The sequence below is a fragment of the Chinchilla lanigera genome, unplaced genomic scaffold (assembly GCF_000276665.1).
Source record: "Chinchilla lanigera isolate Chin_1 unplaced genomic scaffold, ChiLan1.0 scaffold00009, whole genome shotgun sequence".
Classification (NCBI taxonomy): domain Eukaryota; kingdom Metazoa; phylum Chordata; class Mammalia; order Rodentia; family Chinchillidae; genus Chinchilla; species Chinchilla lanigera.
In genome coordinates, this window is record NW_004955410.1 from 33,791,116 (window position 1) to 33,805,740 (window position 14,625).

At 41.2% G+C, this 14,625-nt stretch overlaps 1 protein-coding gene across 4 annotated transcripts in view; it reads right to left on the reverse strand.

Moving 5' to 3' along the window:
- Lrguk (leucine-rich repeats and guanylate kinase domain containing) overlaps positions 1–14,625 on the reverse strand; it is a 117,102-nt gene that overhangs the window by 37,705 nt on the left and 64,772 nt on the right. For 2 of the 4 annotated variants that reach the window (XM_005377538.2, XM_013510673.1), the window contains exons 13-15: positions 11,858–11,971; positions 9,566–9,767; positions 7,882–7,977 (exon numbers count right to left, since the gene is read on the reverse strand). In XM_005377538.2, coding sequence (XP_005377595.1) covers positions 7,882–7,977; positions 9,566–9,767; positions 11,858–11,971 — 412 coding nt within the window. Of the gene's footprint in view, positions 1–14; positions 2,711–7,881; positions 7,978–9,565; positions 9,768–11,857; positions 11,972–14,625 lie in introns of those variants that run through there. The other 2 variants (XM_013510671.1, XM_013510670.1) reach the window with 2 other exon arrangements.

Here is a 14,625-nt window from a genome sequence, read left to right on the forward strand (position 1 = left end):
GTGCTTGATCAGCGTCGTGCATGCAAAGATGTAATCTTTTCCCTATGGAAGTTAAATTAACTGTAGGTTGGGAATCTCCAGAAACAGAACTTTTGCAGAATTCTTTTTGTTCAGGCATGAGAACATTTTCTAATCTAGAAGTGGATTTTCCTAATGCAAACCTGAGTGGCAATTTGGCTCTGCTCCAGCCAGAGTTGGAGCTGCTGTTGGAATTTATTTATGTCTAGACACAAAGGCTCCTTGCTGATATTGCCTTCAGAACAGGCCTGTTGGTTGGCAGCAACTGACCTCACTGTCTCCTCCTGCTGCTGCCTCCCTTTGCAAAAGCTGCTCTTCCCACCACAATGGTGAGCTGTACAGCAGGCACAGAGGGACAAAGGTGGGCCCTTGCTGGCTGGCCATCATGGGTGGGTCCCTCACTGAGGTGACCTGTGGTTGCAGAAGGAAGCCAATGTGTAACTCAGAGTAGCCTCGTCATAGTTTTTCATCTGGGGGATAACAGACTTTAACAACCTAGTGGCTCCAGGAAGGACTCACACCGTGGTGCTCTGACTGCCCCTAGCTCGCAGTCGTTCTGTCCGGCTGCCCAGCTCCTCGGCAGACACCTGACCCTGGGGAGCAGCGATGCTTCTGTCTTGCGCTACGCCCCTATGTTTTCGGGTTCGTTTGTCTTTGGTTTGTGGCTTGGAAGCAGACGCACTATGCCTTTGGACAGAGCTCTCTCTGATCTGACGGGTGCCTTTATAGGACACGCTCTTTTTCTCTCGGGGTTCCAACACAATTTCTCTCTTCTGACGCCTTTCCTTTGTGTGGAGCTGGTCTCTCCTCTCTGTATGCTCCACAGGATCAGGGTGGCCCTGTAATGACTCGGTAGGGTCCTTTTCACTCTGTAGGGGTCTCTTCTGTGCAGGCTGACCCTCTTGAACTGGTTGGTCTCCACTGAAGGCAGTTTCATTTTCTTTAGATAATCCTTGAGAAACATCTCTTTTCAAAGATGGTCCTTTTTTGGATTCATTTGGGGGCAGATTAGGCTGGGCCTTTTTTCTGGAATGATGTGTTTTTTCCCTTTTCTCTTCCTGTGATTGGGGGTCTTTGGGTTGTGGGTCAGTGTGGGGTAGCTCAGAAATTCCTGGCAGGTGGACTTGTTGCCTCTGGTGCCCCTGGGGGCTTGGAGAAGGACTGGGGTTGGGATGGTCAGGGATCTTTGTGGGAGCTGGCTTGCAAGGGGACTCCAGCTGCACCGTCAGCTGTGGGCCTCCAGGTGGTGCCTTCCTCTGATGTGCTGGCCCTCTATCTGTGTCTCTTTGGAGAGGGAGTTTTTTTTTCCTAGCTCCTTTATGCTGCATGGGTTTTTGGCTTTGGGGTGAGGCCTGCATATTGGGGATCTTCTTGCTGGAGGGATGGCCTGCTTTGGGTGTCTTCCTTTCCTCTGCAGGCTTTGGATTAGGGTGAGCTCCCATGGCCCCAGGTAGCTGTGGTTCAGCGAAGGGAGTAGGAATCCGAGGGAGCCTGATAGTCGGAGCACCCTCCTGGGACGCACTGGGGATGTGCGGCGGTCCTTGCTCCTGGACGGGAGCACTGATGAGAGGGAGTGTCACCTCACCGACTTTTTCCTCCTGGACTTGCTGAGGAGTGTGGGCAGCGTGGGGGCTCAGACTTGAGGGCAGTTTGGAATGGGGAGGACTGACGGCAGGAAGTTTCCCGGGGTCTGCTTCCTGAGTGGGGAGAGGCCTGGGAGAAGACGTCATGGTTTGATCGGAGCTTGTTCTGGCAGCCGCTTCTCTGCTGGGTGAGAGGAGCTTGGGGGTGGGCCTCCTGCTCTGCAGGGGTGCGAGGGTCTGCGGCTGGGGCAGCCTGGTAGGAGCCAGCCGGCTTCTGGAGAGCAAAGCCACTGGGTGTTCCATGTCCTGGGTCTGTTTCACATTAGTGAATGAGTCTCTGGGAGGCGGCAGTTCAGGGTAAGGAGTGCTGACGCGGGCTGCTCCTGCCTTGGGGGTTTCCTCCTTCAGAGGTGGTTGAGAGTCTCCATCAAGCTTCTTCACTGAGTCAGGGTGGGACGGAGCTTCTGCAGGATCCTGGTGGGAACTGTTGGGTGGGGGTTTGGAGGACTCAGTCTCTGCATCCTGGATTTCCTGAGGGTTGAGAGAAGCTAGGCCCTGCGGAGGTTCAGATGGGGGAGCACTGCTGGGAGCTACCCTGGCCTCCCCTGATTCCTCATCCTGGTCTGAATGAGGCCTGTGGGGTGCAGGAGGCTCAGGGTGATGAGGTGGGATGTAGGAATCAGTGGTTGAAGACTGCTCTCCTCCATCGGCTTCCACCTCCAAGAGCTGGGCCTTGCTTCCAGAGACATCTGCCTCGGTGGTTGTTATTTTTGGAGAAAGATCTGACTGTGGCGCATCCTCTTCCATTGGGTGCGGGGACAAGTCCTGGGTTTGCTGAGGAATATCAAGTGTGGGTGAGCTGGGCTGCTGGGTAGGCTCTGAAGAGACGAAGCTAGTGGGAATCAGCTCTTTCTTCTGGGTTTCTTCCTCCTGGGCCAGCTCTTGGTTCTGGGAGGGAGGTGGGTTCTGATTTTCAGGGACCTTTACATGAACCTGCCCGGAGAGATGCTCTGTTATCTGGCCATCTGCTTGCAGTTTCGCCAGGCGTCTAGGGGAGGGAACCAGGTGTGCTGGTACCCCAGAGACAGTCTTCTTGCTACAGGGGACTCCTGCTTTAATATAAAAACAAGTTAGCTAAATGCAGTCTCCACTATCTAGGAATTAACTACTAAAGATGTCTTTCTCTTTTGTGGTGCACATAGACCTTAAATAAAAAGAAAAAATCACATACAGGAGAGAACATAACCTTCCCTTCTCCTTGGGATAATAATTACCTACAATTCTTGTATTTAATAGACCTTAGAACAATTTTAGTCAACTTAAAACATGCACAGAACTAAGCTTGGGACTGTCTGTGGGTATTGAGGAAATTTTTCACATACATGAGATTTCAATTTTTCACTACTCTACAGATCAATACTGTTTTGACTGTAAAAACTAGAAGATGGGCATCTAGGCCAAATGAGGTCCCACTGGTTTCCTTGGTTCATGGTGGTCCCCTGAAGTAATTTTTGAATTCTGTGAGATGTCACATCTGTTTACCAATGCTTAGTAAAGGGTATGAAGTTCAGCAGGAATTCAATAAATAGTGATGAATGAAGAAGGGAGGAAAGAATGGGTCCAGTGAAATTACAAGGCAGTATGGCTCAGAGAAGCTGCTTCTGAGAACCTACAGTTGGAGGTGCCACCCCACCCCCACTCTGATCTCCACAGCAGCCCTTTTCCCATGGTCTGCTCTGGCTTCAAAGATGGTTCTCTGAGGCCACTAGTGATGTTGATACTGCAGAGAAGCATTGCTTCCTTCTATCACCATGAGAACAAGCTCTCAGAGTGACTGTGGCTTCATGGACACAATCACTCCAACAGGCACTTGCCTGATAGAAGCCCTCATATAGGTTGGTGACCTAATTATCATCTTAACACAGCCCTAAAAACACGGTGAAATGTTTCGTATCAGAGGTGGAATAGCCTTGAAGAAAGAATCTTGGCTCACTTTGGAGGAGACGCTCAGAGATTCTAAATGAAATAAGACCTCCCCAGAGTGGTTTGTCCCCAGCAGCAAACTACACTCCTACCAGCCATTCCCTGCCCCCTGAAACAAGACAGGCTTGCACTACTCTGAGCTGACCCTGAACCAGCCTTCTGGTCTGGACCCTCTCTGCATCCAGTCAAACCGCATGTCCCCTTGGAGGGAGAGGGGACAAGTGGGAACAAGGAAAAGCTGCCTCCTTGGTAGGGTTTCTGGGCACATGCCCAGTTCATCATTCTTTTTTTTTAGTTTTTTGCTTTTTTCCAGTACCGGGAATCAAACTCATGACCTCGCGCTTGCCAGGCAGGTGCTGTGTCGCTGAGCTAAATCCCCAGCCCCATCATTCTTATCTCCCAGTTTGTACAAGTATAAATTAAAATGCTACTTTAGATAAGAATCAAGGTTAAACTAAAATATAAAACAGTGGAAACATCGTAAATGGGCAAATTCACAGAGAACAGAAAGCAGATCACAGGTTGTCAGGTATTGGGTGTACAAAGTTTCTGTTTTGGATAATGAAAAAAAAATTTTTTTTTTTTTTTGGTTTTTCTCCGGTACCGGGAACCAATGGATAAGGAAAAATTTTACAAATAGGTAGTGGTGGTGGTTACACAACATTGAGAATATAACTGATGTCACTGAATTATACATTTAATATAGATGAAGTGGCAACTCATACATACATATAATAGGTACAGACATGCATGCACAATACACACGTATGCATTTATGTATATGTGTGTATATGTACATGATTTTTTACAACTTAAAGATAGAAAAATATAAGAAGAGTGAAACCCAAGTATGAAGGTTTTTCCCTTAATCCCTCTCATTTTCTACAGACACACTTATTTTCCTACTTTCACTATTTAACAACACATATAATTTGCCAAATGATATTGTGCCCTTTATTAAAGATAAGGGCACCATTTTATGCACTTGTAAAATGTTCAGTTTTCCTCTGCTTGCCTTCTCATTAATATCAACATTTTTTCCACCATTAGTCAGGATTCTTAACCGTGATTTGCAAATATAATTTCATTTTATGGTCTTTACAGCAAGAACTCAGGGTGATAGCTTTCTAGAACCTTTATTGGAAGCACAGACTATCCCAGAAATAGGTTGTCTAGAGACAAAGAGAAAGACGTCTCTTATGATGAGTTGTGAAAATAGTGAGGTTTTCTTTATTTTATAGAAACTGTATTGTTTGGTCCGGCTCTTTTTTAGGTCCTCGTGCTTTAGAAACAAATACTACCTGTTTTACTACAGAAGAAAAAATAAGACAATCCCACACCTAAACTGGTGTGCACTTTACATGAACGGTACAGCTAAAGGGCTCATTAGTTAACCAGCACTCTGTGCCTAAAGCTACTATTTTATACATTCATTAAGTGAAAATTAAATTAATATGTCCACTGGTGAAGGTTCACATTTCTGGATTTAGGCTGACAGATGCTGTGTACCAAAGTGATAGACCTTGGGGCTTACTTTTATCCCTTGTTAGACTCTCATTGTTAAGAGTAGAAATTACAGTTGCCTTACATTCTCAGTTACAAACTAGCAAGCTCTAATTACCAAGGATAAAGCTTTGCATCATTATTTCATATATTTGAGGATTATCTCTGGTTTGCTTTGACATAGGATTACTGCTTTCAGAAAGATGATGCTGGTCATAAAAAGTGTTTGTATCAAAGCCTAAACACACAGACGGCTTAGTCCAACTGGGGAAAACCTCACCTCTGGAACGCTACATCCTAATGACGTCCTGTAATAGTGTTTTCTTTTTTCAAGAAAAAACTGATTTCCAAAATCATTTCTTGAAGCAAATTAGTGACTATTGGTTATGTTTAGAGTAGAAAAGTAAGGTTTCATATTTCCAGTTTAGTTTTCTCATTTCTCAGGCCAAACAATTTTTCATAGAGTCATAAATATTTTTATTTCAATTTCTTTCCTTGAAAGCTGAATTGTTTAAATAAAACAATTCCACTATATTAAAATTATTTTTTTTAATTTTGAGAGGTTTCACTTATGTAAGTACTAATAAGTACTGTAAGTATTTGTGTAAATATACCTGAATCCTAGACCTTAGTATCTAAGTGACCCCGCTCATAGAAGAGGCAAAGAGGGAGTCACCAGCTAGACCAAGAACCGTGGCTCTGTGCATCCTGAGCCCTTTCTCAGGGAGTCTGGACTTTTTCATAGGTAATTATGGTTGGGCCTCATTCTCCTGCACTGCACCTATAAATATCTGGTACACACACCTTGGCACAGAGTTTGGGTCTGAAACTCAGAGAAGCCTTTGATTCTACTTCTTTGGTTATGAAGTGATAAAAACAATACTAAGGACTATGTTTCTTTAGGATATTTTAAATACTCACTTGACTAATGGCTGGCCTCCACAATATCACTTTCTGTGCAAGCTTATTCTTAAACTGTCAACTACAAAACATAACTACCTCTGCAAATTAACTGTATAAACAAGATAAAGTGTTTGGCTTAAGAAAACATGTTATTTTCCAAAATATCAAGCCTGCCAGGAAAGCAAAGGTCTGTGGAAGCTAGTAATTTGATATATTAACTGCAATGCTTCTTATCTACTTTTCAAGCTGGAATTCTATTAGTCAATACCTAGATGGTTCAGGTTCAGTCAGTAAATGTATCTGAGAGTTATAAATTTTATAAATTCTATAACTCATATCTTTCATTAAATCAAACAGCCCTAACCTAATTAGCCATATAAATAAAGTTTTATTATACTCTTTTAAAATGGGAGTCCATATTTCTATGCACACATTATCTGGTCTATTAATTTGCCAAATGGCAACTGCATCCAATAGTCAATATTCCTGATTGTTGTAGAACAAAGAAAGATATAGAATAAAGAGATGGAGTTCCTGCTAGCTGTTTAAGCTAAGTCTTTTTCATGCACTTCTGTTCAGAGCATTGCTATAGAAATATACATTTTCAGCTACTCAGACTGGTTGGGCTCTGGGGACTGACTCATGTTTATTCAAAACCACAGGAGGGTGATGTAAAAACCAGCATGCCAATTTATTGATTTACAATGGGAGGTGAGTAGGGCTCAGGGAGCAGGGTAGGGTGTTCTAACGTAAGGTATAATTCTCACAGGGGTAGGTCCACCCAGAGGACCAAATTAAAGATCAGAAGGTTGCTTGGATAACAAAGAATTAAAGCAATGGGAGCCAGCTTTCCTCAAGAGAAAGTTCTATGCAATCACGGAACCCTCATTAGGTACACTGCACTATTCTACTTAGTAGTCATAGCTTTGTAAAGAATTGGTGCCTGGCACACAGAATCAGAGCACAGTTGAACAGATACACTAATAGGTCCATAATTTGAGGCCCCCCCACTTTACAGATGGAACACAACCCTCTATTCTATTTGGGAAAAAGGATTTTTAAAAAAGAGAAAGAAGAAAACGGAAATAGAGCTTTTTCAAATGGGAAGAGGATTAAGAGTTAGAAGGAATGAGAAGGGATGGGAGGGGAAAGGGACAAAAAAAGAACTGTGCTATGTACATGCACAAACTCCTCATGATAAGTGTAATCAGTATGTACTGCAAACATGTACTAATACAAAGTACATCAGTAAAAAAAAAACTTGTGTACCAAACTCCTAAGCCTAGGAATCCCATATTCCAATGGGATGCACTCTTAAATCCTACATCATTTGCTGCTCCTGCTCCATGAGGTGGGGGCAGGAGTAGCCAGAAGTCCATTTAGCAGTACAGAAAAATTGAAACTCAGACCGGATAAGAAATTTGCCCAAGGGAACAGAAGGGCCAGCACCAGGGTTATCTGGCCAGTGCGCTTTCCACTGTATCCTGCAGGGCAGCATTTTAAGGCATGGGCAACTCCTCAACGGGGAAAGAAAACTCTTGGACTAAATCTAAACCTGATGAATAGAACCACACCTCATCCCTATAAGGGAATAAGCTTTTAGAAGAATGAACTGTAAACCACGAGACTAATGCTGTCTACCGCACCCTTCCAAGGGATTGCCCTGCATGTCTCTGAATTCCAACACAGCCGTGAAGACAAGCAAAGTTATGGACAGATCTACAGAGCTGATTGGTATGGTTTGTTTGTGGGAACAATCACCCCAGGAGAACAGGCAGTAAAGACTTAGAACCAGCTCTAACCCGGCTGACAAGTACTCAAATAATAACTCACAGACTGGCACTTTTTCCATGAAAAAAAAAAAAACCCACATAGGGAGATGATACAGTACCTGCAGTTGGAGTCAGACCCTTGGCAGGTTCTTCAGCCAATCCCAGGTATTCCCTAATGAGCTGACTCAGCTTTTGGTAGGCAACATCCAGATCATCTACAGTAAATGAGAGATTTACTTTAATACAACAGGATCATGTCAAAATACACTCTATGCTCAACAGCTGGTGGTACCAACTTAGCCACTATTTTTAATTTTATGAATATTGTGGTCGGCAGAATTAAGATCACCCAAATGTCATTTCACTTTTGTATAATCTTCTGCCCTTAAGCCTGGGTAGAAGCTGTGGAGCTAATGAGACGTCACTGCTGTGACTATGCTACATTATATGGGATTTTTGTAGATGCAAATAAGGTTACTCATGAGTTTGAGTTAGTTAACAGGGAGATTATCTGAGGGGGTCCACTCTAATCATATGAGTCCCATTAAAGGAGCAGGTTTTCTCTAGCTGTTGGCAGAAGCCAAAGTCAGAGACTCCAGGCACAAGGAGGATTGCACGTGCCATGAAGATGGCTGGAAGATGGCAGGCACCACGCAGAAAAGACCTTGGGAGTGGCCGCCGCAGACTAAAGGCAACCTTTGGCAGACAGGCAACCAGCAAACGGGGCCCTTATTCCTACAACCACAGGAAACTGCATTCTGCAACAAGATTAAACTTTGGAGTAGACTTTTTCCCCAGCACTTTTAGAGGAGAACTCAGCCCCGCTGACACCATCACCTCTCCCTCCTGACACCCTGTAACCCGAGACAGCCCACTGCACTGTACTAGACTCTTAACCCGAAACTGTGCCCTAACAAATGGGCATTATTTTAAGCCACTAAGTGTGATCATTTCTATGCAACAATAAAAATCCAATATGAATATGCAACACCCTAATAAGTTTCAAAGCCAAAAAGTATTAATTTGAGCTATATGAAATTGTTGTCTTTATAGGTCAAAAAAGTTGAATATCAGCAATTTCATATGATTCCATTTAATTCCCCATCTCTCCAGTCCCCTATCAAAAAGGTAATCAGTAATTTTTTGAGAATTCTTTCAGTAATATTTTCCTATAGGAATACATGAAAACATAATAACATAATTTCTTACATAAATGATGGCACCTATGATTGTGAATTTGGATTTTTAAAGAATCAGTATGATTTAAAAATAGTTTCTTATCTATGTACAGTGTTTTCTCATTCTGTTTTATAGATATTAAAACATGTAGAAGTTTCCATATTTCAAGAAATTCTTCCACTGACTTCAAGTAAGTAGCCATTTCTAAGTTATTTTTTAAAATGTTTGCTTTACATTGCATTTTTGTGGTCATATTTTTAGTAATTCAATTTTTAACTATAGGTAGATTATGATAAAAACTGCTTCAGTTTCATACATCTTCCTACAAATTTAAATGTCTGCTTCAAATTATATATTATCTAACTTTATTCTTACCATATCCCTCAGGAAGGAACCTATTTCTGGCCCATTTTATTCTAACTCTTATTAGTAAAGGTCTTTTAGAATAATAAATACTTTGATTAAAACTAGAAGGTTAGATCCTGTGTATTTTAACCCTTTTTTCAGTTCTTTGTAACTGACGGTTACAACAGTATTTTCCCCTAACGTTTTATTTCCATGAAATAAACTTTTATTCCAGTAACCCCAGGTATCAAAAGTAAAACTCTGCTAAGAGTTACTGACCTGCATTGATTACTGCATCAAAATAACCTGGAAATTTCTGATTAATTTTAATGTAAAGGTCCACTCTGGAGACGGCAATTTCAATTTCTGCACGACTGAATAATCCTTTTCTCCGCAAGTATCCCTCATAGTTCTCCTTATTCATGGGTATCACCAAGATATATCGAGGCTCAAAATAGGAATATTTCAAACTTCTTACACCCTAGGTGTTTAAAGGAAAGATAATGAGTTGGAAACAGACACATGATTTTGAAATCATTTTGGACACATCTGACAACATAGGTAAAATAAGTAGTATTATATTGAATAATTTATTTTGTCTGTAGAATTAGTCACTATTTTCCTATAAATATTTCAAACTTGGAGTACTTTTCTCTCTTCATCAAATATTAAATTGTCACTGCAAATATTAGAATTCATTCTACCTGGTTGTTCTCTAATTAATCATGCTAATGAATATAACTGTTAAAAAAGAAAATTGCTGGATATAAAACAGGTACATTTATATCAAGTACTGCTACTTTATTACCAAAAGATAATTTCAATGCTATACTTCATAAGGCATCACTGGAGCACAAGGAGATGTTACCAGGGAGAAAAAGCTCCTTTGTTATGCCTCAGTGATCACCGTGGGACCCTTCCTCTTCCTAAACTAGTCACCTGGTTGGGGTGGTTCCAAGGACATCTCACAGCCTCTGTCCAGAGAGAACTGTGAAGACCAAATTTATGGGAACCTACTAACCAGGAAGTCACAGTCTGAAGCTATCCATGTAAGGTGCTAGTCTGCAAACATGGAAAGCTTGGTTTGTGACCACTACTCTCCAGTTCCTATAGGCTCTCCACAAATCCCCCAAGCTCTCTGCGCTTCAGTTTCCTGGTGGGTAAAATGAACAAGTTGGTAAAAATGGATTTTGCAATCCCTTCTATCCCATTTCCATCATCATCAGTTTAGCTCAAGCTCAAAATCTTTGCTTTAAAAATTCAGTAGGAAGAAATACAGGCTTTTTTTAAAACAGTTTCTGGAAGAGTCACTAGTAAAGGCAGTTTGGAAAAAATAACTTCAGCTGGACAGAACCAAGGGAATAAAACATGGTTTATAGACTCGACCTCCTGAAAATGAGTAGCACAAAGCTCTCAAGGAGGAATAAAGTAAAACAGGAACCATCACTCAGATAACTGTTGAAGTGGAAAAAAAGGTAGACACAAAAAGATGGAGTGTTTTTCCGCTCAAAAATGCATTAGTTTTTGTTTCTGTTTTGTCCAGGAAAAAAAATTAGTAAGTCTTTTTAAAAACTAATTAACACAGAAACAAACGAAACCCCCTCTTAAGGATACAAAACCAATCAACTGCGGAAAGAAATGGAAGGTTTGTGCAAAAGATTTAAAGGCTGGAGGAAATGTAATGCATTCAGTGGAAACTAGAGAAGAATTAAACCAGTTCTAGGAGCAGATTAGAATTTAGTCTCTTGCTCTGTGAAGTTACAGAGGATAATGCTGAAAGATTCAGAGTTAATAGGAAAAGAATACCAGACTTGCCTAGGTTATGTTTTCTTTAAGTCTGATCTACTTGAATTATCTTTATTATAAAAGTGTTATAATGCTCAGGGAAAGTACTTGTGAAAACAACCATCTCTGAAGATTTTAAGTATTTGAATAAAGCTATAAATATATATATATTTCTAAAAAAAAAAAGGTGAGTGAAAAATTCATGATTTAACTCTGGATCTTAATTTTGGAAAAATTTATTTATGTTCTAATTTCACAAGGTTTTTTGGGGGGGTTGAAAGAGAAAAATCTCCTGAAACCTCCAACTCTAAATTGCTGGAAGTATAAAAGATATAACACTGTGAGCAACTGGAATCAAATGACAGCAGAGCCCACACATTTCCCATGAAGAGCAAAAGCACAAGGGTGCCTGACTGCTCCTGAAGGGACAGGGAACCAAGTGCATGCACTGCCCAGATCAGGCTTTATCTGACATCACCTCGGATAAACAGAGACCACACTGTGAAAAGGAAAAGGGATCATTTAGTGATGAATGAAATGAAAGAAAATAAATCTTGAATGGCCATTTTACTCACTACATATACAATTTCTTAAACTGTGATCTAAATTCTGTCACTTAACTCTTCACGTCTTGTCTGCCCCACACTAATTATAAATTAATACTTCACGCTCTGGAATGAATTTCTCTTGTGCCTAGCACTGTGCTGTCTACACATTGTAGATCTAACTTTACACACACACACACACACACACACACACACAATGAACTGAATAAAAAACACTTACTTCTATTTCCATATGGATACAGCTTGCTAACCCATCTCTTGCGATACCTTCTACGGTGTCCCTATTTAATCCATAACTGTAGTTGCCATAATTAAATGTTAGAATGAATTTCCCCTAGAATTTGAAAAGTATGAAGATTTTCAGGTAACAGCACCCACAGTGAAATTTGGTATAAGTAAAATAACTTGATCTCTTATTTTTAACAAATATTAGCAACTGTAAGAATGACAAAATGATAACATGGTTATGAACTGAATACCAAATTGTGATAGAGAGATTTACTCAGGATCCTCAGCTGACAAAAAATAGGTTTATGGAAATAATCTGTTGGCAAAAAAATTAGAGGAGGGGTGAGGACTGAATCTTACTGTACAATAGACCATTTGGACTACCTACCCACAGTGAAACTAATAGCCTGCTCTTTGCCTCCACCATTTCAGCTCTGCCAACACCAGGTAGTCCAGAAAAGGTTCCCATTTCCCAAAGCCTTGTACACCAAGATAACCGTGAGCTACAGATAATTCCTGGAGGCTATGATACACATGGACATTCTCAATGCTTTAAAAAATAGGTTGACCATGTTTTTCCTCGTAAGACAGCTTTTTACTGAAACTTTTCCAAATATTATTCAGCAGACTTGTTGCCTGCCCTAGTCATCTGAACAATAATAGCATCCCCTCTGTATTACAGAATCGCAGTTCTTCCAACAGCTGTACTCCCCTGCAAAACATGCGAATAAAAACAAGTTATCTCAAAATTGCTTGTGACTTTTTCTTTGACAATATTATATTTATTAAACCACTAGGTCTAATCTAAACTGAGAAGCAGATGACAACAGAAGGAAATGTGGATGACCTCAGTAAGTGCGATTTCTGATATTTCTAATTTTAAAGCAAATAATGTAGCAAGACCTTCCAGGGCTGCACTGAATCTCGCCAAAGGGCAGCAACATCATTAAGAATACCAAGTAGTTAAGAGTCTATTGCTACCCTCCTGGGCCCAGATGTTCTGGAGATGTGTGCAGACGGAGGATGGGCAATCTGTCACGGGAAAGGTGTTGAGCAAGAGTCACAGGATGTCTCTTGGGATTGGCTGGGTCTCTGGGAGATGTGCCTCCTGCGGGCAATGAGGAAAATCCACACCACCCCACAATCAAAAGAAGTTTCTGTTAAGTATTTCCAAAGGCAAAAACTTAAAACAACTCTTAAAACTGTACTTCTTCAATATCGTACTTTGTTCTTTAGAAAAAAATACTATGATTCCTTTTCCATATATATACATATATATAAAATATATACGTGGATATTATATATGTATATCCCTAGCCCTAACCCTGGCTATCTAGCTCTCCTTCCAAGTACACATGCTTTATTTTTTAGAGTGTGTGACGGTTAATTTTATGTGTCAACTTGGAGGATGTCTGAGGATGAGATTAACATTTAAATTGGTGAACAGTGCAGCAGATTGCCCTCCACAATGTAAGTGGGCTTCACTAATCAGGGGAAGACGTGCATGGGACAAAAAGGTCAGGCTATGGACTTCATCTGCACCATCCACTTTCCTGGGACCACAGGTGAGCAGACCCACACTGCAGCTTTGGGCATGCCAATCTCTGTAACCGGATGAGCTGAGCCCTTTTATTATCTCTTTCTATATACATCCATACACCCTATTGGTACTGTTTCTGCGGAAAAACCTGGCTAGTACTCTGGCACCCTGTTTTCAAAATGTATAGAGATCTGAACTACTTTTCAGATATGCGTTGGCTTACTTGTGTGTACAAGGCCATTCTTCTGTAGATCCCTAAAACATTTTCTGGATGGACACAGAGTTGGGAGATATCTTGTATTATCTATCTATCTACCTATGTATCTATCTAACCCCATTAAATTGATTTGTTAAGCATTGAGATGAAGTAGTTTCCTTGTTTTGGCTGTAATAATCCTTTCATTTCTTGCTGCATGTGTATTTCCAATAACAATAGTCATACTTTAAAAATTTCCAGGTCTATGCTTTCATTTCCCCAATGCAGAGAGCATTTCTATGCATAAGGATTGCATATACACCTGTAAAAAGTGTTCAGGCACCTGTGGGGCACATGCAGGAATGATCTGTAGGTTGGGGAAGGCATCAATTGGAGGAGGCCTGTGGATACGGGAGGGTGCAGGTCATATGCTATGCCTGTCACAGCAGGTATGTGTAACTGTCCACAGTGGGTGTTGGGGGGGTGGCAGGCCAGGATGTCTGTCGAAGTAGGCCACGCTGTCCGGGTGGGAGCTGTGGGTGTGTAGAGGCATCTACATGCACAGGGACGAGTGTGTGGGTGTGACTGGTGCATCTGACAATGTGTCACGCATCTATAATCTCTAGGTTTATCTCCTCAAGAAATAGTCTCACACTCATGTTGAAGCTCAGATGCAAAATTCAAGTAGAAGAAAATTACCGTATATTAAAGTAATATATGTTAGCAGAAACAGTAAAAATGAATACTTCTCAAACACATGGGGATTTTTATAAAGAGTGTAAAACTACAAGGCTAAATATAACATGGAAGTATAGTGATTTGTTAGACTAGGAACTGAACCAGACTCACTTGATTTCCAACATCGTACGATGTGGTACATCAGAGCAGCAGGTGGGGTACTCAACAACAGTGAACCCAACCAACAGGAAAATACCTCCAAGGCTACCAGGAAAAACTAATAATAACTTTGGAAACCAGTTGTCTTTCAACCTGAAGAGTCTTGAAAGAGCCAGTAGCCATACCA